The sequence below is a fragment of the Pyrgilauda ruficollis genome, unplaced genomic scaffold, assembly GCF_017590135.1.
Source record: "Pyrgilauda ruficollis isolate IOZ18807 unplaced genomic scaffold, ASM1759013v1 scaffold69, whole genome shotgun sequence".
Lineage (NCBI taxonomy): Eukaryota > Metazoa > Chordata > Aves > Passeriformes > Passeridae > Pyrgilauda > Pyrgilauda ruficollis.
In genome coordinates this window covers 1136686-1161385 of record NW_024528710.1, presented here as the reverse complement: position 1 = coordinate 1161385, position 24700 = coordinate 1136686, and the positions used below count along the sequence as shown (strand labels likewise).

At 51.5% G+C, this 24700-nt stretch overlaps 1 protein-coding gene across 1 annotated transcript in view; it reads left to right on the top strand.

Annotated features, from left to right (window-relative positions):
* The window catches only part of GALNT17 (polypeptide N-acetylgalactosaminyltransferase 17), a 225535-nt gene that overhangs the window by 60172 nt on the left and 140663 nt on the right, over window positions 1-24700 (top strand). The window contains exon 3 of the mRNA XM_041484915.1: window positions 16522-16688. Coding sequence (XP_041340849.1) covers window positions 16522-16688 — 167 coding nt within the window. The remainder of the gene's footprint in view (window positions 1-16521; window positions 16689-24700) is intronic.

The following is a 24700-nucleotide window of genomic DNA, read 5'->3' as shown; positions in this document are numbered from 1 at the left end:
ATCTGCCCATCTGGTACATTCTGCCTCCCCCATTCTTTCCTTTCAATCCTATCCAACATAAATGTGGAGTTCTCATTATCTCTTAAAAAGTCTGTTCTTTTCTGGAATCCTGCTAAGCTCTGATTCAGTGGTATTTTATGGCATTATAGGATTAAGGGGTAGATTTAAGAGAAATAATACCCACAATTGTTAGGACTATTGGATCATTGGGTGCAGATGACACATTCCTGCTGCTGCAAATCTCTCAACAGCTGTTCTCGGGAGGGGAGCCTCGAGGTATTAAAGTGAAGAGCGAGGATGGTGTAAGAGATAAGTAACTCCCAGAGTTTGATTTTTCACATGTTTTAAGGGTTTCCCAGCCTGGAGACACAACCCCTTCTCCTGCCTGCCTTGGGGTCCTGCACATGGGTCAGGAGGTGCATGGAAAGGGACTTTGGACAAGGGGATGTAATGATAGGATGAGGGGGAATGGCTTAAAAATGCCAGAGGGTAGGGCTAGGTGGGGATATTGGGAAGGAATTCCTGCCTGTGAGGGTGGGGAGATACAGGAACAGGTTACCCAGGGAGGTTGTGGCTGCCCCTGGATCCCTGGCAGTGCCCAAGGCCAGGCTGGATGGGGCTTGGAGCAGCCTGGGACAGTGGGAGGTGTCCCTGCCATGGCAGGGATGGCACTGGATGGGCTTTAAGGTCCCTTCCAACCCAAACCCTTCTGGGATCCTCTGATGGAAAAGGTTTGGAGGTGTTGGGAGCCTGATTTGCTGCTGTGTTCTCACAGCACCTGGTCTGTGTTTGCCCTGGGACCTGTGGAGAGGTGCCCTGGGCAGAGCCCCCCATCACCTGCTGCTGATGAGGGAACAGTTGCACATCCCTGCCTGCTGTAGCTGTTCCCGTGGTGTTTGGGCTGAGTCAGAGCCATCCCCCTGTGGCTCTCAGTGCCTGAATCACTCGTTTATTTCCGGAGCTCTGCCGTGGGATTTCAGCACCAGCTGCCTTTAGCTGCTTTATTACCAGGGACCTCATGCAGCAGCAAGCTGAGACTTTCTTTGGGATACAGTGCAGAAGATGGAGAGTTTTACCTTCTGGGTAGACTTTGGATTGTTGTTTGACAGCTTAAAGAAATGAAATCAGCTTCTGATCAATTTTTATTTCAAGTGGTTTTTTGCAGCCTCTGTGGCCCTCAGTGTGTACCTGCTGGGTGCTAGAGCACTCTGTGGGGTGGAGGGAGGCCCTGTTCCCCTTGGGATCTCTCCCCATCCCTGGAGAGCCTCCCCCAGATACAGAATGTTGCAGGGCCCAAGAATTCCATTTTGGCTTTTTAATCACAACGGATTGCATATTTGGAAAGTGGTGGATGTGACTGAGACATGTCAGGACTGCCCAGGAGGATGCACCTGGAGGCTGTAATTGAGTCTCCTGCCCATGAGACCACTCCTGCCTTCCCATCTCTTGTGCTGGATCCCAAATGTTCCTGCAGACCCACTCTGGCCACGGTTTGTGCCAGGGGGCTCAGCCTGTGCCCTCTGCTTGGCTTTGATGGGAAGGTTCCATGTGCCATCATACTTATTTTTCTGTGAAAATACAGAAATCTCTTCCACTTTGTGAGTGACTGAACTCCCTGGCTTTGCAGGTGCCCTTGTCTCAGATTTCTCTGGGACCAAAGCACTGAAATGAGGTATTTTCTCAACACCTGCCACAGTTTGGGCAGGAGATGCCCCTGTCACAGCTCCACACATCTCATCTCATTTCCTCCCCTTTCATAAAACAAAATGCTTTTTGCCTTTCCCCCTGCCCACAGGACCGTGCTGGCTGTGGTAGAAGTGTCTGAGATTTGTAAATATTACTGCAGCCAGTGGGAGAGCTCAATGATGGCTTCTCAAGGATCTGGGACATTCCTGAGCACACATTTGTGCTGATGTGCCAGTCACTCGTGTCCTGCCCTGGGCTGTTCAGCCAGGCTTGATGAAGTGACTCTGCAGAGAAGGACAACATTTAAGAAGACAAAACAAACTACTTGAATTATGAGAGTGATATTTGCTGGGAAATAGAGTTTCATGCCTGTTTATTTGTTGTGATTGCTGCTTATTGCAAACAAAGGAGGTCAGAAGAGCTCCTTCTCTCTTGCATGCACAATGTGCTACTACAGTCTGCAAAGAGTGCTTTGATGGGTTTCAGTCCTACATCTAAACAAAAGCCAGGACAAGATGCAGGATGTAGGGCTTTTTCTTTGTCAAATAACTGAAGGGAAAACTAGAGAGGAATCAAGACAGTGGAAGAACAAAAAATTACTTTTTCAGATGTGAAATTCCCTTTGAATTGCCTGTGGGAGTGTATTAAAAGATCCTTACAGCTCTAGAAAAAAGACAGGACTGGTTGTGCACCTTCTCTCCTAATAGATGATTGTGGGTTTGATCCAGCATTGCATGAAAAACACTCCTGCCCTTGGCTTTTTATAGTTTCTGCCATAAAAAAAGGAAAAGTAGTATTTTCCAGTACTTGGAAAGGTGCCACCTGAAAGTTTTCTGGGAGAGGAAGTAGAGAAATCAAGCAGTGAGTATCAGTGTCACAGCTCTGGCATGCAGGAGCTGTGCCACGGAACAGGGCTCACCAAAGCCAGAGCAGATTTGCAGCTCAGGGATGGATTGTTGGATATTTTCTGTCCATGTGTTGTTCTGTCCTGCCCAATCTGTCCCATCTCTGTGTGGCTCCAGGCAGTTTTAATCTGCCAGGCTGCAAAAAGTCACGGAAACCTCCTGAGCTGGAAGGGACCCAGCTCAGGAGAATGCAAATCACTGAGGTTGGAAAATCCCTCAGTCCCTCCAAGGCCATGCAGTCCAAGCTGTGCCCCAGCCCCACCTTGACCCCAGCCCAGAGCTCTGAGTGCCACCTCCAGCCCTTCCTTGGGCACCTTCAGGGATGGGGACCCCAAACCTCCCTGAGCAGCCCCTGCCAGTGCCTGAGCACCCTTTCTATGGGGAAATTCCTCCTGATGTCCACCCTGCCCCTCCCCTGGCCCAGCCTGAGGCCGTTCCCTCTCCTCCTGTCCCTGTTCCCTGGGAGCACAGCCCGACCTCCTGGCTGTCCCCTCCTGTCAGGAGTTGTGCAGAGCCACAAGGGCCCCCCTGAGCCTCCTTTTCTCCAGGCTGAGCCCCTTCCCAGCTCCCTCAGCTGCTCCTGGGGCTCCAGCCCCTTCTCTGGACACGCTCCAGCCCTCAGGGTCTGTCTTGAAGTGAGGAGAAAAATCACCCAGTCCAAGCCTGACCCTGCACAGACACCCCAACAATCCCAGCCTGGGCATCCCTGGAGCTCCTGGAGCTCTGGCAGCCTCGGGGCCGTGCCCATTCCCTGGGGAGCCTGGGCAGTGCCCAGCACCCTCTGGGGAAGAACCTTTCCCTGAGCTCCAGCCTGAGCCTGCCCCAGCACAGCTCCAGCTGTTCCTGTCCCTGTCCCACAGAGCAGAGATCAGAGCTGCCCCTCAGGAGGAGCTGCAGCCCAGTGAGGTCCTGCTGGTGTCACTCAAGGCTGTGCCCATGCTGTCCCCTCCCTGCTCTGAACCAAACCCAGCTCCATACAAAGTCAGGTTTTTATTTCTCCTGCAGCCTCAGTGCCCTGAGCTCAGAGGAGCTGCTGCTGCTGCTCTGTGTGTGCAGGGGCTGCTGGTGCCCTGTGCCCCTCCTGCCCTCCAGGGCTGGGGCTGCAACTTCTGCTGTCTTTGGGATGATTTGCAGAGAGGAAAAAGCCTCTTTGCTGCTCCATTGCTTTCCCAGCACTAATACAAACCAGCAGGCTGTTGAATAAATACCAGTATTGATCTTTATTCCTCAGTGTGTTTGGACATGCTTCTGCTGACTTCCAGAAATGCTTTTTCTTGAAAACTGGGCAAGTAAAGGCTCTAAAAGCACGCCTTTCCAGCTGTGCTTTCCATTTGTTGGTTATTATTTAAGCCCATTCCTGTGACCCGCAGGAGCAGCCTGGTTCCTTGGACACACAGGCAGCTGGGGCTGGCTCCCCCAGAACTGGAGCTGTCAGACTCCCTGTGGGAAAGGGTAGGGATTTGTGCTGCATGGATTTAGATGGGGACACAGGACAACTTTTTCTTTCTTTTCCTTTTGAAGCAGAGGTCACTGGAGCACACTTTGGCAGCTTATGTGGGGTCAGGAGTGTGTCAGAAGCCTTTGGTTCTTGAAGTCCCAATACCTTCTTTAAACCCAGTTGGGAAGAAAGTGCTTTGGGGAAAGCAACTGGAGTTGTTTAGTGTCTGTTAAGAGTCTCTTATTTCCATTGTGCTGCTCAGTGTCACCTGAAAACACTGTGACCATGGATTTATAGCACAGGACCTTGGGGTTCTTTATGCCATACATTCCACTAATTGTCAATTTTCCCTTCCTGACTGCAAAGTTATTACCTGTTCTTGTAAGTTGGGAACATGGGGCTTTAGGGAAGACTTCTGTGGCAGGAGTGTGCTATAAAACAGTTCCTAATGTAAACAGAAGTATTAAATTATCACTTTGGCAGAGGATGGGATTAGTGTAATTTAACAACTTGCTTTTGTGCTCCTCTGAACTCCCCTGCTGAAAAATACCTGTGTTATCATAAATACTTCTGCCTAAACTGTGCTTATGAGAATAAATGAAGCAATTTAAGCTTTGGATACCCTTCTCTCCAGTTGGCTTCCAAGGAAATCAGGGCTTGTGTGTTTGTTTGTGCCACCAGCCTGCTCCCCTGGACTGCCCAGAGCTTTTCTGTTCCAAACCAGCACATGCCCAGCCAGATCAGGCAGAGGGGCAGTCAAGCTCTGCTGCTTTGACAGCCTTGGTCTTGCAGCCGTTTGTGCAGTTTTCCAGCAGGAAAATCCAAGAGCAAGGAGGTCTCAATGACTTACTGTGTGTGTGTGTGAAAGAGCTGGCCATGGGCAGAGCTGGGTAAGTGGATGTGACACTCAGAATTGCTCTGGCTTTTATCTCCCTTAGATCTGTCTGAGCCTAATAACTTTATTACAAGAGCCTCTCACCAGAGTAAATCCCATTCTCTACATTCTGTTTTTACAACTTTGCAGATGATTTCTTCTTAGGACTTGCCAAGTAATGTGCCTTTAGAAATGTCTGTATGTCCCTAAATTGTAATGCCTATTTTTGAGACCCTAATTCTAAAATAGAGCTGAACATTTCTGAAGAAGAATTACTGGGAATAAAGTAGGTGCTTTAAAATTGAGTTTCCTGGGAAAATGTTAGGAAGTTTCAGGACTTTGTGGTCAGAAATAGTTTGAGAACCTGGATCTGTAAACAGTGAACTGTACCAGACAGCATTAGGTGTATTAAGATGCTTAGGTCACAAAAAATGTACATCATAGGATAGACACAATAGATTTAATGTTGGCAGTCCCTTTTGCAAGCAGACATGTGCACTGAATCAGCAAAATCCAAAGTAGAATAAGCAATTAATGAATGGAGCATGATGAGGAAGTGGCAGGATGAATAGCAGGCTGAGCATTTGCTTTCTTTAAAGCCTGCTCATAATCTTTACAAAGGACAAATGGAGATCAATTCATTTCCTGGTGAAGCTTTATTTTAGAGGACAGCACAAATGAAACTTGTTTGGTACCAGTGGGTTTCATTTGTGGAGCTGTTTGTCACCAGAAGGACAAACCCAGCAGGTTTTTCCTCTTCCATTGAGGTTTTCAGGCAGGAAGCAGCAGAGATGTGTAGGGAAGAGCTGGGGAGCAGTGCCCATGGATTAAGGCATCCAGGGAGCTTGGACCTGCCTGTGCTGGCACAGCAGAACCTTGCAGTGGGATTTTACAACATTCTGTCCTTCAGCCACAGTTCTTTACAGCCCAGGCATGGGGAAATCATTCAATCCCTTCAGGGCCCCATGAATGCATCAGGATTTACCTCCCAGGCCTTCAGCTGCTAAGTTCTGGGGTTTTCTGTGGGCTAGAGGGAACCTGAGAAGCTGCAGGCAGCAAAGCCAAGCCTTGGGTGTGTCTGGATGTGTTTGGCTGTGCACGTGGGGGGAGTTTTGGTGTTAGGGCTGGTGAAAAGTAGGTGAAAGTCCAATGGCCTTGGTAAGGTGAGGATGAGAGAGAAGAAGAGTCCAGAATTCCCCACTTTTCAGGTGTGCATGCAAACCTTTGGTGTGTGTAGGTGACAAGGATGTCTTGGGAAGGTGTGGAGTTAAGCTCATCCGAAATCACATTTAAGCCTTTAAAGTTCATTGTGTATCTCTGTACATATTTTGATACGAGTTTGCTGTGTTTTGTCAAGTGTGTTATGGAATTATTTAGGTTGGAGAAGCTGTCCATGACCATCGAGCCCAGCCCAGCACGGCCAAGGCCACCACCATGTCCCCAGTGCCACATCCACGGCCAGTGCTCCTCCAGACACACCCAGGCAGGCAGGGTGCACTCACTGCCACACCTGGATCCTTTGAGGGCTGGGCTGCTGGCAGGGTGACAGAGGAGCTGTGTCACTGTGTCAGGCTTTAGATGCTCCTGTCAGCATCTCTGCTGTGGCAGCAAACGAATCCCCAGCCCCAAATCCTGGTCTCTGGGCTCGAGTAGCACTGGAAGGTTCCTGAAGTGTCTGTGGCAGGGAGCTGTGGCTGCTGTCCTTTGGATCTCTGCAGAAGAAGGCAGGCACAACAAAAAGGATGTGAAACCCCATTTGTGGGGCATCTCCAGCCTGTCCCTAAAAACTGATGGTGTTTTGTTTTGGGGTTTTGTGAGGGGACAGGGAAAAGTTGGAATATTTTTATTTGTGGTGAGTTTTTTTAACCTTGTGGTAATTCAGCTTTTGTTTGACTGGCTGTGTTGGGCTGGATCCCTCCCTGCCTGCTGTGAGGTATTTCATGATGTTGCAGTTTTGCACTGGGTTAAACTGGGTGCCATTGTGTGCTGGGGCTCTGAGCTAGTCACCTTTGTCCCCCAGTTCTGTCTGTTGTGTATTTTCTTTGGCAGAGATGGATGATGTCACCTGTGACAGCAGAAAAGCCACACAGGAGCAAATCCCTCCACAGAATAGCAGGGTTGCTGTGGAGCTTCCTGTGTGGAATAATGGGAAACTTGTGTCACTTTGGAATGAAGGCTCGTGTATGGTCTTTGGTTTCTTAATTCTCCATCCTCAATGTCCCCTACATGAAGGGGCAGCAGTATTTATGGGCAGTTCATTGCATTCAGTTAACTGGTACCTGACACTGGAATCTGAGGAGAAAAGCAGATTTAAATCAGCCCTATCTGCTGGTTTTGATCCTTTTGATAGTGCTTGGGACTAGTTTTTATTCTTTTCCACCCACAGCAGTACAAGTGTCTCACCAGTGTGTCAGTGTGCCCTGGTGAGCAGCCTGGGCTGGGCTGGTGCAAGCTCTGGGATTTTAGGATGGCAGAGCTCTCCCTGGGGATGGCAGAGCACCCTGGTGCCAGCTCCGGGGTGTTGGGATGGCAGAGCTCTCCCTGTGTGACATTCCCCATGCAGGAATTTGGCAGACAGGGCTCAGTGACACCCCTCTGCTGAGGCTGATCCAATTCTGACAGAGGTTAAACAAACTTATCCAGTGATGTCTGTATGTAATGGGAAAGCTTTAAAAACCTCTTCATCTTCCAGTTCATAAAGCCGTCAGCAGTGTGGCTCTGTGATCACAAAGAAGAGAAGCTGTCTCTAAAAGTCCATTGTGCCTTTTAAGTTCATCATTTTTATGCCAGCTCTTCCAGCAGTGGCATCATTCCACCTTGTTCCAGGCAGCACAAGTGGTGGCCACTTTTCTTCTTCATTGCCCCAAGTCTGTCCTGGGGATGTCAAATTCCTGGGTTCCCATGAGATCTATTCAAGTAAAACACTCCTACCTCAGGCTCTGCACCAAGGATTTCATTTTCAATTTGAGAGGGAAGGTTTTCAGCACTGCCAGTTTCATCCCAACCTGCCTGAGCACAGCTGGGACATTTCCTGGTGGCACTGTCATGTCACCCTGGTGTCCCTGGCTGGGACATGAAGGGCTCCCTTCCCTCACTGATGATTATCTGAACCTTCAGCTTGGGGCTGCCTCTGATCAGGAGAGGAAGAAGATATTTTCACCTTCCCAAAAAACAGCTTCAGCGTGTTTTACCTGACAGAAATATACCAGGGATGGAGGGCTGGAACAAACTGTCCTTTGGCAGTGGCAGTGTCACTTCATTGACCTTGAAGGGAGCTCTGGCTTCTGCTTCAGATGAGATGTCTCCCAATTCCACAGCCCTGTGGAAGGCAGGACTGTGCCTACATGAGCAGCTACAGGGCAGCAGCTGCCTCCAACAGAGGCTCTCAGAACAGGCACAGTTAATTTACAACTGACTGTTAATTTACACTTCCCTGTCAATGTGCAGTTTGACATTACTGCCTTTCATCTGTGAGCACCCAGCCCTTGCCAGTGGCCAGGACCTGGTGTTGTCCCTGTGGAGCAGGGTCAGGGTCCTTCCCTGCCTGCTGGAACACAGGGGCTGCTCAGTGGTGATGGACTCTAAGCTGACCTTGTCTCACAGCGTGGGCTCCTCCTGGCAGGGGAGCTCAGGGTGCTGCTGCCTCTGCTGTGATCATGTCAAATGCTGCAGAGAGCCTTTTCAAAGCCTGCTCCTTCGCTCCATGCCTGTTTGGACATCATTCAGGGTTCAGCTCTGTTTGCAGGGCACTGTTTTTAAACAAATGGAGAAAAAATGCTCCTAAATTTCCTGCCTGCCCAATCTACGTTGCCTGAGAAGAGAGAAAGGCCACCAGCCAGGCAGCAGGGCCTGCAGCCTTCACTCCTGAGCCCTGGTGACCCCCTGTCCCCTTGGGCTGACCCCTTCATCCCTGAGCATCATAACCTTGACATCCTGTGTTTAAATCCCTCCTGCCTTGGTTAAGGGGCAGCAGTCTCCTTCTCCTGAGGACTTGTCAAATGGGGGACCCCCAGCTTGGATGGCCAGGTGTGGCCAGATATGGCCGTGAGGAGACCCTGGAGCTTGGTCATGCAGGACAGAGGCTGTGGCCAGCCCTGCCTGGTCCTGCTGGGACTGAAGAGGAGCCAGGGGCTCTGTGCAAGAACTGGGCACAGTGGATGTCATTCCTTGTGCTGTCCTGAAAAGTGCCAGGTGACAGGGACACACTGTGGGCTCCTGCACCACACATGGGAGGAGTGCTGACCTCTGTCTCTGTAATGGGGTAAGATTGCTGGTATATCCCATCTGAGGAGTGCTCTCCGTTTTGGGAACCTCAGCACTGAGAGATGCACTGGTGACTCTTTCAGTTGCAAACCGATGTTTTCCTGAAGCAGCAATCTCTGGAATTGCTGCTCTGGAATAGCAGTCTCTGGAATCTGGGGAGAATTTCACTTCTTGTGCACTAATTCTGACCCAACTGTGTCTCACACGTCCTTGGCTCTAATGTGGCTGTTCCATAGCTCATTGTAGAAAAGGTATTTAAATATGTGTGAGTGGAAGTCTCTCTCTGCTCCTGGGCCATGTTTTATAGGAACAATTCCACAGCCCTGTGGAAGATGTGCCAACATAGCTGAGCACTTCTATAATGTTCACAATGTTTTTAAGGACAGGAAGTAAGAATTCATTTATTCTGCTGATCAAAAGAATATTTGCCTGTTTAAATATTCACACCCTTGAGCCTGCTACAAGACTGAAATGTCAGGAGGGGATAAGCTCCTGATAAGCACGTTAGCTGGATTTATTTAGTGTGATGGCCAAAAGAGAAATCATTAATAAGTCAGGATCCAGACTGGGGAGCTCCTGGGTGCTCAGAATTAGAAATAAAGGGGGGGATTAATAAGTCAGGATCCAGACTGGGGAGCTCCTGGGTGCTCAGAATTAGAAATAAAGGGGGGGGGGGGGCAGGAGGGAGGGAGATCTGGCGCTCTGATATGGAGGAGAGGACGAAATCTTGGAGAACTCATCAACAGGATCTACTTTATAAAGAGGTGTGCTGTCCATTATGAGAACCACCACATTCTTTGTCTGCCCTATATTCTCCCACAGGCACACAGGATCTGCATGAGATGAGATGATCTTTAAGGTCCCTTCCAACCAAACCCCACTCAGTGATTCTGTGATGTGGGTCTATTTTGTGCCAGCTGGCACAGATTGCTGTGTCTGACTGTCCCTGTGTGCTGTCTGTGATGGCTGATCCCACAGAGCTGGAGAGGGGTGCAGCAGGACCCCATTAGGAGCTGTAGGAATAACTCCAGAGGGCGAGGGAGCAGCACAGAGCCCTAAAGCCACAGCTGTTCTGCAGATCCAGGGTGTTCAGCCCTCTCCATGGTGGTTGCTGCTGGTGGCATTTCAGAAGGACAAGTAGAGATGTCCCCTTCATGCTCTGGGGGACATTTGTGTCCTGAATAGCCCTGGAGGGCATCCCTGGGAAGATGAGGGGACAATGCAGCATCAGAGCTGATGGTGCTGTAGTTATGAAATAGAACCCAGGTCATCAGCCAGTCTGAGCACAGACTCTGCTCCTCAGAGCCTCCCTGAGCAGCACAGAGCAGGTCCCACTCCTGCCCCAGCCACGAGTGTGCTCCCAGGAGCACAGCACAGTCCTGTGTGCTCCAGGGTGATCTCCCAGGGTGCTGCCATCCCCACCTGTGCCAGGCACCAGGCATGCCAAGGGATGTGTGTTCCAGGGGCTGCACAGAGCAGGCTGCTGTTTTCCTGCTGTTATTTTGTTGACCTTTTTTTCTGGGTGTATTTTCAGACCTGACATCCATCCAAAGCAGAGCAGGGTCTGCCCATCCTCAGTGGCTCCTGTTCCAGCCTGTGTGGAATGTGGGCACTGCACAGGGTGTCCTGTGTGTCCTGGGTTTGAGGGATGGACAATTGTTGTGGCTCTGCTCCCAGGGAATAGGGCCAGGAGGAGAGGGAAGGGCCTCAGGCTGGGCCAGGGCAGGTTTAGATTGGATATGGGAGGAAATGTCTCACTGAAAGGGGGGTCAGGCATTGGAAGGGGCTGCCCAGGGCAGTGGGGGGTCTCCATTCCTGTGTGGGGACTGATCTGAAGGCCAAGGGGTGAAGAGTCCTTGAAGCCAAGCAGTGCCTCTATTGTCTTGGAACAATCCACACTCCAGGCTGCCCATTATCTGCATTTATTGGTGTTGATCAATGGGTTATATTGGGAAGGGAAGGTGTAGAAACCATTGGGGTTTAGATGATGCCAGACAGGGCAGTTCCAGGTGTTTGATGGAAATGGCTTTGTGCCCCAGGTGAGAGGTGTTAATTGAGTGATAGAGTGGATCTTGTTAAATCACTGGGCACTAAGAGGTGGTTTGTAAATGTTAGCTGCCACTTTGTGGCCTCTCTGTGCTCCAGGAGCGTTTGTTGTGATTCCAGGTGATTTTTCTGCTGAGGGATCATGAGGCAGTAAATGCTGGGATATCCCTTTTCTGTTACTGAGACAGACAATAAACATCCTAATCTCACTGGCTGCTCTGAAGAGTGGATTTACAGCTGTGTGCTGAGCAGAAAACAAACGATCGGAGGATTCAAAGCAGGCTCTGCAGCAGGCAAACACGCGTTGGAGCAGAGCTGGGGTTTATGCTTTTTGTCTTTTGAATTTGGCTGACTTGATTAATCCAGCCTGACGTGTGCCAAGCTGTTCAGCAGAAACTCAGCCCTGCTTCCTCTTTCCCCAGCTCACCTTCTCAGCTTTCCTTTGTTTTGGGATGGTTTCTTACATAAACCAGGTGAAAAGATGTTCTCTGTAAGTACATTTGTTTTGTGGGTTTCCTTGCAGGTTCTCATGTTTGCAGACTTCAGCTTTATGTGGAATAAAGCTCTGGGACCCAGTAAAGGTAGTGGCTGTCACAGTGCAGGAGTTGTGTCACCTCTGCGCCCGTCCAAATCTGTGTCCCTGCAGGAGGGGCTGAGGAAGATGTTGGGAGTTGTTTTATGCAGGGACTGCTGTCAGTCATCAGCTCCTCAGTCTGTTCTGAAGTGAGAAAAGATGTCCTGGAATGTCCTGAGCTGGAAGGGACCCCCAGGGATTATCCAGGCCAGCTCCTGGCCCTGCACAGACACCCCAGCAATCCCAGCCTGGGCATCCCTGGAGCTCCTGGAGCTCTGGCAGCCTCGGGGCTGTGCCCATTCCCTGGGCAGTGCCCAGCACCCTCTGAGGGAAGAGCCTTTCCCTGATCTCCACCTACACCCCTCCCATCATGCTTGAGCCCTGGACCAATACAGTGCAAACCCCTTTTTCCCCCCCTGTTGGAGGCCAAGAACATTTCTCAATGAGATCTCAGCAAGGTCCTTAAATTAAACCCAGTGCTGAACTTGGGGAGTTTTTCCCCAGCCTCCTCAGACTTGGAGAGTTTTGTGAGCATGATTTAATGAAACATATTCAAGCATGATTTAATGGGACATAAAATGCCTCTTTGATACCTCATTGATCTAAAGGAGAGACAAAACTGTGAGGTGGCTCTTTCTTTCCACTACATTTTGATATAAATCCTAAAAGCAGGTGCCAGCCTAGGTTTAATTGGAAAGAGCAGGATTTAGTGAGACAAAATGTAATTGTGTAACCTGCACTGATTCATTTCCAGATGTTGGCAGTGCTCTGTGCTGCAGGGGGGTCTTTCCCACCTAGCAAAGAAGGGATGGGGAGGGATCACCTGCAGCGTCCCCCAGTTTTTTCCTGTCAGGACTTGTTGCAAGCTGGCCCAGTGCCTCTGTGTTGCGGTGGGCGTTGTTCAGGCTGCTGTGACCTTCCTGAAGAAGCACCATGAAGAAGCCACTTCAGGGGCACAGGCAGGTCTGTGCTCACCCCAGGTGGTTTCAGCTTTTCTGGGATCTGGGTGATGCAGAAGGAGAGATGGGGTCTGTGTGGGGGGTTCCAAGGAAAGATTTACTGAGCTTCTTCTCCAGAAGAGTCCAGGGTCAAAGAACCACTCAGCTGTGACAGCAGGGTTTATATGGGGATCGTGAGGGGTGGGGCAGAACACCAGGGCAAATGGGATTCAGGTACAGGGGTGGAGCCAGGGGGAAGGGCCAATGGGATACATGGAATCTGCATGGCATAGCAAGGTGTGCTGGGAGAAGCCTTTTTCCTCACCCTAACAACAGTGATTGTCCCTTGAGGGGTTTTCCCTGGATTCTTGCCTTCTGGACTTTCTCCCTACTGGCTCACCAGCTTTCACACCTCTGTCCTGCAGATGTGGAAGGACCTCTGCCCTGGGGCCCCCTGCAGATGTGCACGTGGCTGGAGAGCATCTTCTCCATGGGCAGGGAGAACTTTCTGAGACAGCCTTTTGGGACTGATGGAATGAAGAATGTGGCCTAAATTCAACATCAAATGATAGGCTGGGCTTTAGCTGGGTAGCTAGTCACTGACACTGGAATGTGTTGTGGTGGTCTGACCCTTGCATTTAATTTAAATAGAGAGGTTTTCAAGTGTAGGGAGTGTTCCCCTGAACATTCAGCTTCCTGGAACAAGACTTGCTTTGGCCTGGCCAGACACAGCACGAGCTGGGTGTTAGAAATAAAACCTGAGATTCACAGAATCCCAAGTGCTTTGGGTTGTAGGGACCTTAAGCCCATCTTGTCCCATGAGGGGACACCTTCCACTGTCCCAGGCTGCTCCAAGCCCTGTCCTTGTCCTTGGATGCTGCCAGGGATCCAGGGCCACAGCTGCTCTGGGCACCCTGTGCCAGGGCCTCACCAACCTCACAGGGAAGGATTCCTTCCCAATATGACTCTCTTTGAGCTTAAAAGAGATTAATTAATCTTAATTCCCCCTTATCCTATCACTGCTTGTCCTTGCAAAAATTCCCTCTCTAGCCTTCCTGTAGGCCCCTTATAGGCACTGGATGGGGCTCTAAGATCTTACTGAATTTTGAAGTATTTTGGCCTGGGATGTGAATTCCAAGGGCATGGCTGGCACACAACCAAGGGCTGAGGGGGGTAATTGAGGGCAGAGGGTGCCAGGAGTCTCAGCAGAGGTTTGGTGCATTGCTTGGGACTTTCCCAGAGCCCCCAGAGCTCCTGCTGGGACCTGGGGTCAATGCTGGATTCTCTGTGCTCTTCCTCAGGGTTGTCATTGAAATTCTGAAGGCAGCAGGGATTTCCCACCTTGTGCCTCCCCACCCTTGCAGAAAAGGCAGCCTCTCAGGTGGGCAGGGTGCTGTTCCTGGGGGTGCAGGAGAGTGCAGATGAGGAGGGAGGTGTAGGGGCTGCAGCCATGGGTAACCTCAGCTGTCCCAGGACTGCTGACCCGCAGTGAGTCCTCCCTGCAGGGTCTGAGCATTCCCCAGTGAAGCAGTCACACCTGTGCCTCTGCCTGCACATGGGCTGAAGGACAAAGCATCCAGATCAGCCCTTTTTCTATGAAAAAACCCAAACCACCCAACAACCCAAAGCCCAGCACTTCCCACCCTGTGCTCTCACCATTCCCGCTGTTTCCTGCAGCTTCTCCCCAGCCTTTTCAGTGATGTTTGAGCTCAAGTGTTGCTCTGCCCTTTTCCCCTCCCTTCCCAGAACAGCTCCAGTGTTTCCCTGCACATTTGCAGGGATATTTGCTGGTTTGTGCACTGGAAGAAGCCTCGTGGAGCTGCAGGCTGTGGCAGAGCATCACTCACCCCACAGCTTTTGTCACCAGCATTGAAAGGACCTCGTGGGAGGAACACAACAAACTTGATGTTAATTTGGTTTAAAATTGCTGCCTTCCCAGCTCTGTGGTGGGAGCCAAAGCCACCAGAGCAGGGTGTTGGTGCAAAGCCTCTCCTGCCTCTGGAGAACTGGAGCTTTGTGCCCCAGCAATGTGGGCTGGCCTTTCCCACTCCTCCCTCCCAGACTCATCTCCTCTTCCTGGATCTTTGTCCACCTGTCCTGGCACTGGAGAGGGAGAGCCCTGGCAGGAGTGGTGCAGGGAGAATGCCAATGAGCAGGAGATGAGCTGGGTTTGGATTTGCCTCCAGAGCTCTTTGATCGCAGGCTGAGCTCTTTATCCCCTGCAGCATTCCTTGGGGGAAGGCTGCCCAGAGGTGAGCAATGATTAAAAGGAAATGCTCCTGCTCCTGTGACAGCCTTGACTTCACCAGAGCAGGTATCAACATCAACCAAAAGTAGTTTTTAATGTCTGAGTCAGTGTAGTTTGACTTTCCTGGCAGGATTTCAGGGTCACTTGTCACTTTGCCCCATCATGACCGTTCTTTCATTCATTTTAAAGAAAGATTTTCCCTTTGGAATATCCTTTTCAGTGTTTGGTTCCCTTCTGTCAACTTTTGGCTTGCTGTAGGGTTGGCAATAATTAAATCAGGAAACACAACCATGTTGTCACCCAGCAAACTTGTTTAACTAAAGAAGATTCATAAAGAAAACTGTGTTTCTGTGGAAATTTTTGACTCCTAAGTCTCGTTCTGGAGTCTAAAGAACTCCTGCTGTTGCCTAAGAAACACCCAGGACAATTAAATGCAGAGGCATTGCTGGGGAGCTGAGGAGTTGTTGGGATGTCACTCTGCCTTTGGTCTTTCTCTTCTGATCTGGGCAGGGGTTGCTCCTTGCACACTCATTGTGATTCTGGGAACTCTGCTCGTGTTCCGTGTCTAATCTGTGAGGGATGTGGGGAGGGGGCAGGGAAGCTCCTTCTGTCCTTGCCCCACCTGGATTTATTGTAGGGGCAGCTGGAGAGTTGAATTAAATTGTTGGAAGTGGTTTAAGATCTCCTGATTGCTTTCCACAGTTGCTCTGTTAAGAGGAGGTGTCTAGTTGAGATGAAACAACCGGGAAACAACATCTGTGTCCCTGTGCTCCCTGGAGAGCTGGGGGTCACCTGGAACACCCCTTCCCTCAGAGCTGCCCCAGCCGTGCTCCATGGATGTCCCTCTCTCCAGCTCTGGTATGTCCATGGAACATGGACCTGCTTCTTGCCAGGGTTGGTGCTGGTGGAAACCTGGGAGCTCCTGCTTTTGTCCTGCTCTGAAGTCTGTGTGAACAGAGGCCCAGCCCCAAGCCCTGCCCGAATTAAGGAATGATTCCTGAAACCAGGGAGGTGATCACAAGGGTTTGGGTTTGACCATCCTGGCTGTGGAGTGCAATGACACCAGCACAACACTGCTTCAGAGACAGGAATGTGCTTAGGAGTATCTGCCGAGAGAACAAAAACATTTATTGAGACTATTTAACCAAGGCTCATTTTATGTTCATTTCTTTCCAAAGCAAATGGGAAGAAAATTCCCAAGTGCTGTTGAAGAACAAGGCTCATTTCTGAGCACCTATAAATCTTGGGGCAGAGTGGGGCTGAGGAGTTTCCCTTGAACTGCTGGAGGCATTTGCTGTGTTCTGGAGGCCACTCTTGCTTATCTGCACACACACAGGTGGGGTGAGCTCTGGATGGACTCTCTGAGCCTGGGGATGCTCTGCTTTGCTGTGTTCTCTCCCCAGCAGCAGTGATTGGAGGCTGGACTTGCAGGCAGTGGGGATCCCCGGCTGTGCACAGCTGGGAGGTGGCAACCCTGGGATTTGCCATGAGCCTGGCTGGAAATGCTGCCCCGTGAGCTCTGCTGACCTCTCTTCCCTTCGTGTTGCAGGTGCAAAGAGCTGAAATACGGGAAGGACCTGCCCCAGATCTCCATCATCTTCATCTTTGTGAATGAGGCGCTGTCGGTGATCCTGCGCTCGGTGCACAGCGCCGTCAACCACACCCCTGCCCCCCTGCTCAAGGAGATCATCCTCGTGGATGACAACAGCGACGAGGGTGAGCAGCACTGGCAGCTCCAGCTCCACCAGGAGGGGCTGGCTTTAATCTGGAATCTGCTGGAGGGTTCTTGGGGCAAGGGCATGTGGGGTAAGGGGGTGGGTGTGCTGCTGGCACAAAGTTCTCTGCAGCTTGTCTGGTGAGGAACAGGATCAAACCACAGTCAAATCTGAAAGAGTTGTTGTTTGAAAATGTAACTGAGACCTGGAGGGTGAAGGAAACCAGAGAGCCATCTGACCTTTCCCTTCAGAACCATCCAGGAGCTCTGGTTTCAGGATATCCTTGTTTCTCATAATAACTTTGGTTGTTGCAGATAGGCACCTCTAAATATTTGTCAGGACAAGAGCCTGGAGCCCAGAAGGATTTCTCCTCTGGTACCTCCCAGGGGTGTCAGCTGAGACGTTTCCTTTGTGTGTGCCTCAGTTTCCCTACTGTAAAATACCATCCCAGGCTTTATAGATGGCTGGTGCTCTGCAGAGACCCTCATTCCCTGAGTTCTGGTTTTGGAACAGGAAATAATCCCAGCCCATCTGTCCAGGTCAGGCCCTGCCACAGGCTGGAGGGGATGTTTGGTTTCCCACATTACACACGAGTGTCCTTTGGTTCAACCTGCTCTCAGTCGCTGTTGTCTTTCCTTTCCTTCTGGCTTTTGATAACACAGAACTGCAGGAAGCACTTTCAGACTCAAATTCTTCAAAGAATCTTCTTTTTTTCCCCCCCAATATCCACTCAGACAACATAATCAGGGCATTTAAAATCCTTGTGAAGGACAGCAAATAGTTGACTTTGTTTACTGCCTCCTTCAGTTGTGCTGTGTCTTCATCCTTTTAATGTTATTTGAAAAAAATTAATCAAGGAGTGCCATGGATGCTGTGATTGGAGGGAAGAGCAGGGCAGGGTGCAGGGTGTGGAGAGCTCATTTCCAGAGGGAGCTCAGAGGTTGTCTCTGTCTGTGAGGGGAGGAGCTGGTGCACAGTGAGCTCTTCAGGCTGTAAACGCAGACACTCAAACACCACAGTAATGAGCACCACATAAAGCTGATGAGTTCTAATTACCAGTAAAAGAATCAGGAGGGCAGCTTCTCAGCTGGTGGGAGTCACAGCAGCTCCAGGGCAGGAGCTTGGATGATGCCATGGTGAAGCTGTGGGATTTCAGAGCTGGTGAAGGGGAAGTGCTGGTGAGGTGCTGCTGGGGTATCCCACAGTGCCCAGCACTTGAAATACCAGAATGAGAGGCTCCTTCTCCAGATTGTATCCTATTAATGGGGCAAAGAGAAGAACTCTTTCAAAGAGAAGCCGTTGGTGATAATCACTGAGCTCCTCCCCTTGTTGCTGTGCACCAAGGATGTGTTTCTGAACGGCCTCTTTCTCGTCCAGTGTGAGGCTGATGGTGAGCCAGGTGCTCCAGAGACACTGGAAAGGCACAGGACAGCAAAACAAAAACCAAATCCTTCCTAAAGTGTCTGCAAGGCCAGGGCTGCAGCTGGCAGTGAGGATCAGGGTGGGATCCCTGTACCCACTGTGGGATTGCAGGGCACCACTGGGGTTTGGCAGGGTTGGGGCTGGGGGGTGGCGGGGCAGGCAGAGGGGTGCCCAAAGCCTGGACTGTGTTCAAGCACTTCCAGCTCTGGGGTTTCACAGAATCCCAGAAAGTTTGGGTTGAAGGGACCTTAAAGTCCATCCAGTGCCACCCCTGCCATGGCAGGGACACCTTCCACTGTCCCAGGCTGCTCCAAGCCCTGTCCAGCCTGGCCTGGGACACTGCCAGGGTTGTGTTGGATTGTTGTACAGCACCAGGGAGGGAGAAGCAGGGAGATGATCCCAACTGATGGAAAAGTTCAAACATCCTGGGCACAAGGTGGGAAAATCCCAGTCTCCTGGCACAGCTGGGCTGCATCTCACCCCGAGGGTGCTTTGATTGGAATCGGGAGTGTCCAGGGTCCCTCATGGTGGCCCAGGGCAGTGCTGAGGGTTGGACATCCCTGAGGAGTTCTGTCCTCAGAAACACTGGGTGCACAAGGAGAGTGGAGGGGGCAGGGCACTGAGGTGGTGCCATCAGATGGGAGGGTGAGTTAATAATGCCAGTGTTCTGCTGCAGGCCTCATGACAAATGAGATTTTTAAGGAGGGATTTGAAGGAAGATAATGAGGTAACTTGGCAGATGTTTATGAAGAGCTCCTCCCAAGCGTGTAATAATCTACTTTTCTCATGTAAAAGAAATGATACAAACCAGAACGTATCTCTGGGACCATGTGCTCCCTCTCAGCATCCTGGAGGAGCTGCAGTGACAGCCAGGAATTATTAATGGCAATAACATTGTCACAGAGTTCCCACTAATGGTCGGCAATCATTCTGAGCAGCAACAGCAGCATCGCAGAGTTGATGCTTTGGATATTACAAACAAAGTCATCATAATAAATAGATTTGGCTTCTACAGGAAAATAATTACAGGAAAATAGTTCTTCATGAGCTCTCAGATTTAGAGATGAATCCTGGAGGATCAAGCAGAGAATGGGGCTGTGTGGGTGTGACTTTGGAGGCTGTGATTGAACAAGAAGGAATTTCTTCAGCCTCTGTGGGAGCAGCTGTGTGGGAGTGAGGGACCATTTCTGTGGCTGTAGCCCAGAAAAAGCCTTTGGAGGCTCAGCTGTGTAACCTGAGAGAAGGTTGACTCCAGGGAGAAGTGCTCAACCCAGAGCTGTGCTGTCCCTGGGTCACCAGAAGCAGCTTTGGGGAAGTTGCTGAAGGCTCAGGACAGTCCCTGGCTGGGGTTTGTGTGGGTTTGCCAGGGGGGAAGAGGAATCTGGGTAACTGAAGAACAAAGCACCAAATATTAACAGAGATTTCCAAATCAAGTTTTAAGATTAGCCCCAGGGGTAGAGGCAAGAGCTACCTGCCCTGCCCAGCTGGCTCTGTGCCCTCCAGGTAGAGCTGTGACAGCCAGGAGCAAAGCCTGGTGCTGGTGTGAGGTTTTCAGGCTGGAACAAAGAGCTTCTGAAGCCTCATTAGACACTCTCTGCTCTCAGCTTTGTTGTACAACAGCACGGCACAACACAAAAGTGTGCAGTGGGAGATTAAAGTTAATGAACACCGGCATTCTGATGCTTTATGTCTGAGCTGTAAATAGATAAAAGATGCCAATGTATTGTAACGGGGAAAAAAAATCCCTCCTTGAAGGAGCAAGCTTGGGGAGTTGTAGTTTGAACCCCCTTCTCCCTTGAGCTGCACATTACACTCCATAAAGACTCTTTTGGAGGCTGCTTTTGTTTGTGCTTGTTGCAGGGCTGTAATTCCAAAGGCAGTGTGCAGGTTGTGTTTGGGAGTGATAACGAGGTTCCCTGGCTGGGGGAGGATACAGCCACGTGCCCCTGAGATGCTGTGTTATCTCACAGCTGCACACTTTGTCTGACTCTGTTGCTTAATCATCACCTGCTCTTTTTTTTTTTTTTTTTTTTTGTTGTTGTGTCTTTTAGCGTTTTTAATCTGGGATAACATCTCTTTGAAAAGCAAGCCTCTCGGAATACAGGAAGTCCTCTGGATAAAAGGCTGCTTAAAGGAGCTGGCTACACCGGGGGAGACACGCTCAGGGTTGTAATTGGCCTGGGTCTGGGACTCGAGGGATCCCCTCCTTGTTCTGCTTATTCCAGCAGCAGCAACAGCGCCCGTGCCTCGATCTCCTGGGATCTGTCTGGGTGTTTGTGCTCAGAGGGGAGCTGCAGGGAGCTGAGTCACATCCCAGCCTTTCCCAGGGCTGAATAGTGCAGCCTGAGGAAGGGGTGTTTAACTGGAGCTGACCTGGGCTGTCCCACTGGTGCTCTGTGAGAAGAGCAGCAGAGCAGCACAGGGTGGGTTTGTTGGGGTGTCTGTGCAGGACAGGAGCTGGGATCCATGGTCCATGTGGGTCCCTTCCAGCTCAGGGTATTCTTGATTCTCTTTGGGTTTTGCTGAACCAAGTGAGCAGAGGCTTGAGCTGCATGCCCTGACTGGGACCAGCTTTCCCTGTGAGAACTGCTTCATCCTCCTGCTCCCCTGTCACAGTTCCCTCTTGTCCAGCTGCAGGTAGAAAGCTTCAGAGACTCCCCTGGCTCCGAGTCTCCCTGAAAAGTGTTCACATTTATTTATTGGCTGTTGAAGGAGCTGCTTTAATGATTTCATGCAGAAATCCCAGCCCTGATGGCATTGGCGTTCCAGGCAGGTGACAACGTGGGACAGGGGTGGCTGGGGTCTCCCGTGGCACTGGAGCACTCCCAGCCCTGACCCCTCCAGTCTTTCAGATAACACCTTGGCCTCTGTAGGCTTTTCCCACCCAGCTGAGCCTGGCAAACACAAGGATGTTTTCCTTAGGGGTGTGGAGGTGTGGTCCTCTCCCAAGGACACCTGGCCGGTGCTGCACAAGGAATTCCCTGCTCTTGGTAATTCCTTGAGCTGCTCTGGTGCTGCTGGTCTTTGCTCCTTTCTCTGTGTGGCTACAGGCAGTTCCCACCTTTAGTTCTGAGGGCTACCACAGCATGTGGAGAGGTTTGGGCAGGATTTGGGTGGGGAGGTGTCTTGGTTTGAACAGAAGGTGTCTGTTAAGGAAGGCAGGAGCCTCCCCTGAAATGGGAAATGTAAACCCCCTCCCTCTGAATTATTACAATTTTCAAATTAAGAGGCTCTCAGGCAAAGACAGGAAATAGGGAATAGGAATAGGGAATAGGCAGATAACTGCCCCATGGACAGCAGAGAACTGCCCCAGCTCTGACAGAGGGTGATAGAACACACACCGCCAGCTACATCTTTCAGCCTAATCAGGATGGAGCAGTGGATGTTTCTGTGCTTGCAGGTGGGCTGATGTCTATGGTGGGGTTACTTTCCTTGGCACAAGTGGTTCCATTTCCCTGCAGCCCCATTTCCCATCTTGGGCAGGTGACAAAACAGTTTGTAACAGATAAGTCATTGCAGCTGGCAGCTGGGCTTTTTAATGGAGCAGCAGGTCCACTGGATTCGAGTTCCTTGGACTTGCCCTTCAGGGAAGATCAATAGGGACAGATGGAGAATAAAAGGCAGGACTGAAACTGAGCCTTTTGGCATTTTCAGGAGCATTTCTCTCTACAAATCTTGCTGGGAAGCAGCTTGTGCAATGGCAGAGATCAAACCTTCCAGTCCTGAATAAACAGGGGTGCTGTGCTCTGAGGGAGGCTCCAGCTGGCTTCCTCAGAGGATGCCTGAGTGTGTGAGGGGGGAGAGCCATGGGGTGCAGGAGAGAAGGGAGTCTTCAAGCTGCAGGGCAGTGTTGGATTGGAGTGAATTCCAGGTTGTGCAGCCCCTGTGGATTCCTGTGGAATCCTCAGGAGTGCAGGCCTGAAATCAGGGAGCATGAGGGGAGCTCGGGGCCACTGCCCTGTTCCCATCCTGGCTCCTGACCTCTTTACTTCCAGAGTCCCAGTTTCTGAGCACCAGGCTGGTTATCCTGGCTCAGGTTCTCGTGGATGTTGTCACTGTCAGCCCTGTGACAGCAGCACCGTGGCCCTGTGCCAGGCAGGGGTGGCAATGGCAGCGAGTCCCTGAGCTGGAGGTGCTTTGTCCCTGCTGTAGTTTGTGTGCAGTCCTGGGAGGAGCAGATCCAAGGGCCAGGCTGTCCCTGTGTATGACAGCTGCTCTCTCCTGCTGTCCCTTAGTGCAAGTCACAAACCCCTGGTGTTCTGTTCCAGGCCTCCCAACCTTCCTGGTGTAGCTGGCACCTGCTGAAGGTGCATCAGCTGGGCAGGAAACATTGCCCGAGCTGACAGGTCAGGTGAACTGCTTTGAAGTCAGCAGCAGCTCTGCAGGTCCTGAGGCTGGAGCTGGGTGTTCTGACAGTGCAGGGCACTCAGTGGCTGCTGACTGAGGGAAACGTAGAGCAAAATCAGGGATAACGTCACCTGACTTGGATTGGGATGAGATTTGTGAGTCAGTGATGGTTTCCAGAGGTTTGAGCACGTCTGGTCCCACAGGATCAGCATCCCCAGGAGCAGAGGAGCTGTGCAGACACTGGGGTTTCCACTGATGCTTCTCCACACAGCCACATCAGCCCTGCTCCTTAACCCAGGCCAGGGCTCATGGGATGCTTGAACAGGAGCTTCTCAGAGAATTTAATTGTCCAAGGTTGGACAGGGCTTGGAGCACCCTGGGCTATGGAGGGTGTCCTTGCTCGTGGCAGGGTGTGGAATGAGATGAATTTTATCCCAAATCATTCTGGGATTCCTGGAGACTGGCATTTCACTTTTGTTACCCAAACTGGATTTTCCACTCCTGCACTTCTGGGTGCTCTGGGAAATGAAATACAGAGTCCACCCCTCTGAGTGCCAGGGATGTGTCTGATGACACCAGAACATGCTGTGCCCTCTCCTCCCAGAGCTGCAGCACAGCTCAGGAGGCTGAGGCTGGCCCAGCTCAGTGCTGGGGTGCAGCCATCCTCTCCTTTAGGGCTGCTCAGGCAGGGAGGAAATGTCATCTCTCCCCAAAAGCTGCGTGCTCTGGGCTGAGCCTGAACGAAGCAGAGGCAGGGAGCAAACCTGGAAATGCTGTGAGGATGTGCAGGAAAGCCTTGGAGAGAGAGGGCCTGGAACTGCATTTCCCACTGCTGGGCATTGCTTGTGTCTCTGAGTGCTGCTCCAGGTGGGCAGCAGACCCCTGGGGACACCTGTGTCCCAGCTGTGGGCAGGACAGGCCCCTGGGGACACCTGTGTCCCCGCTGTGGGCAGGACAGGCCCCTGGGGACACCTGTGTCCCCGCTGTGGGCAGGACAGGCCCCTGGGGACACCTGTGTCCCCGCTGTGGGCAGGACAGGCCCCTGGGGACACCTGTGTCCCCGCTGTGGGCAGGACAGGCCCCTGGGGACACCTGTGTCCCCGCTGTGGGCAGGACAGGCCCCTGGGGACACCTGTGTCCCCGCTGTGGGCAGGACAGGCCCCTGGGGACACCTGTGTCCCCGCTGTGGGCAGGACAGGCCCCTGGGGACACCTGTGTCCCCGCTGTGGGCAGGACAGGCCCCTGGGGACACCTGTGTCCCCGCTGTGGGCAGGACAGGCCCCTGGGGACACCTGTGTCCCCGCTGTGGGCAGGACAGGCCCCTGGGGACACCTGTGTCCCGGCTGTGGGCAGGACAGGCCCTGCCCTGTGCCAGGGAGCAGGGTCACAGTGGTGCCAGCCACAGGCACTCCCACATGCCCGGTGCCATTGCACAGGTGCTGCTGTGGCCCCGTGCTCCCCCCAGGTCACTCTGCCCCTGCTGGCACCCAGGACACAGCAGGGGAGTGGCTGTGGCTGCCTGGGGACATTCTGGGGAGCTGCTGGCACACTCTGGGGTGGGCACAGGGGGCTCTCAGGGCTGACTCTGTGCTGCCTGTGAGTTGTGACATTACAACTCCTCTGTTTCACTGGAGCTTCGCTCTGCTTTCAGCTGCTCAGACAATTCCCCAGGGGAGTTCTCACGTTTTCCTTCCACTGAGACTCCACCTCCAATGTGAAAGTTGTTTTAATCACTCCGTGGTGCAGTGGTCTGCTGCATTAATGACTTACCTGCTGCCAAAGCCACGTGAGATACCAAGTGCTGTGCTTGTGGGGCTTCATCTGTCAAAAAAATTGGTGTCTTCATCTCCTTAAAACCATTTGGGAGAGTTGTTGTCTCCATAAAATCCTGGTTTTGCTCTGAGTGGCTCAGCATGAAATGGAAGTTGCTGAGTTATGGATGTGTGTGATGCAGATGCTTTGAATTGAGGAAGGGGCTCATTTGCTTTATTCTTTTTATTCCCATTTCAGCATAAAAGAGAAAGGAGACTTTGGGGAAATGGAGATGTGAGGGGGAGCATCCCAGAAAGGCAGCGTGGAGAAAGCACATTTGCTGTGCCTGGAAGGAGGCGTGGCAGGGAAGGGAACAGATAATCCTTTTCCTTTGAAGATTTCAAAGCAGATGAGACTTGCTGTTTACTCCTTTGCTCTCCATTGTGTGTTTCCTTCATGAGGGACCCCACATGTGCTCGTGTATCTCAAGGA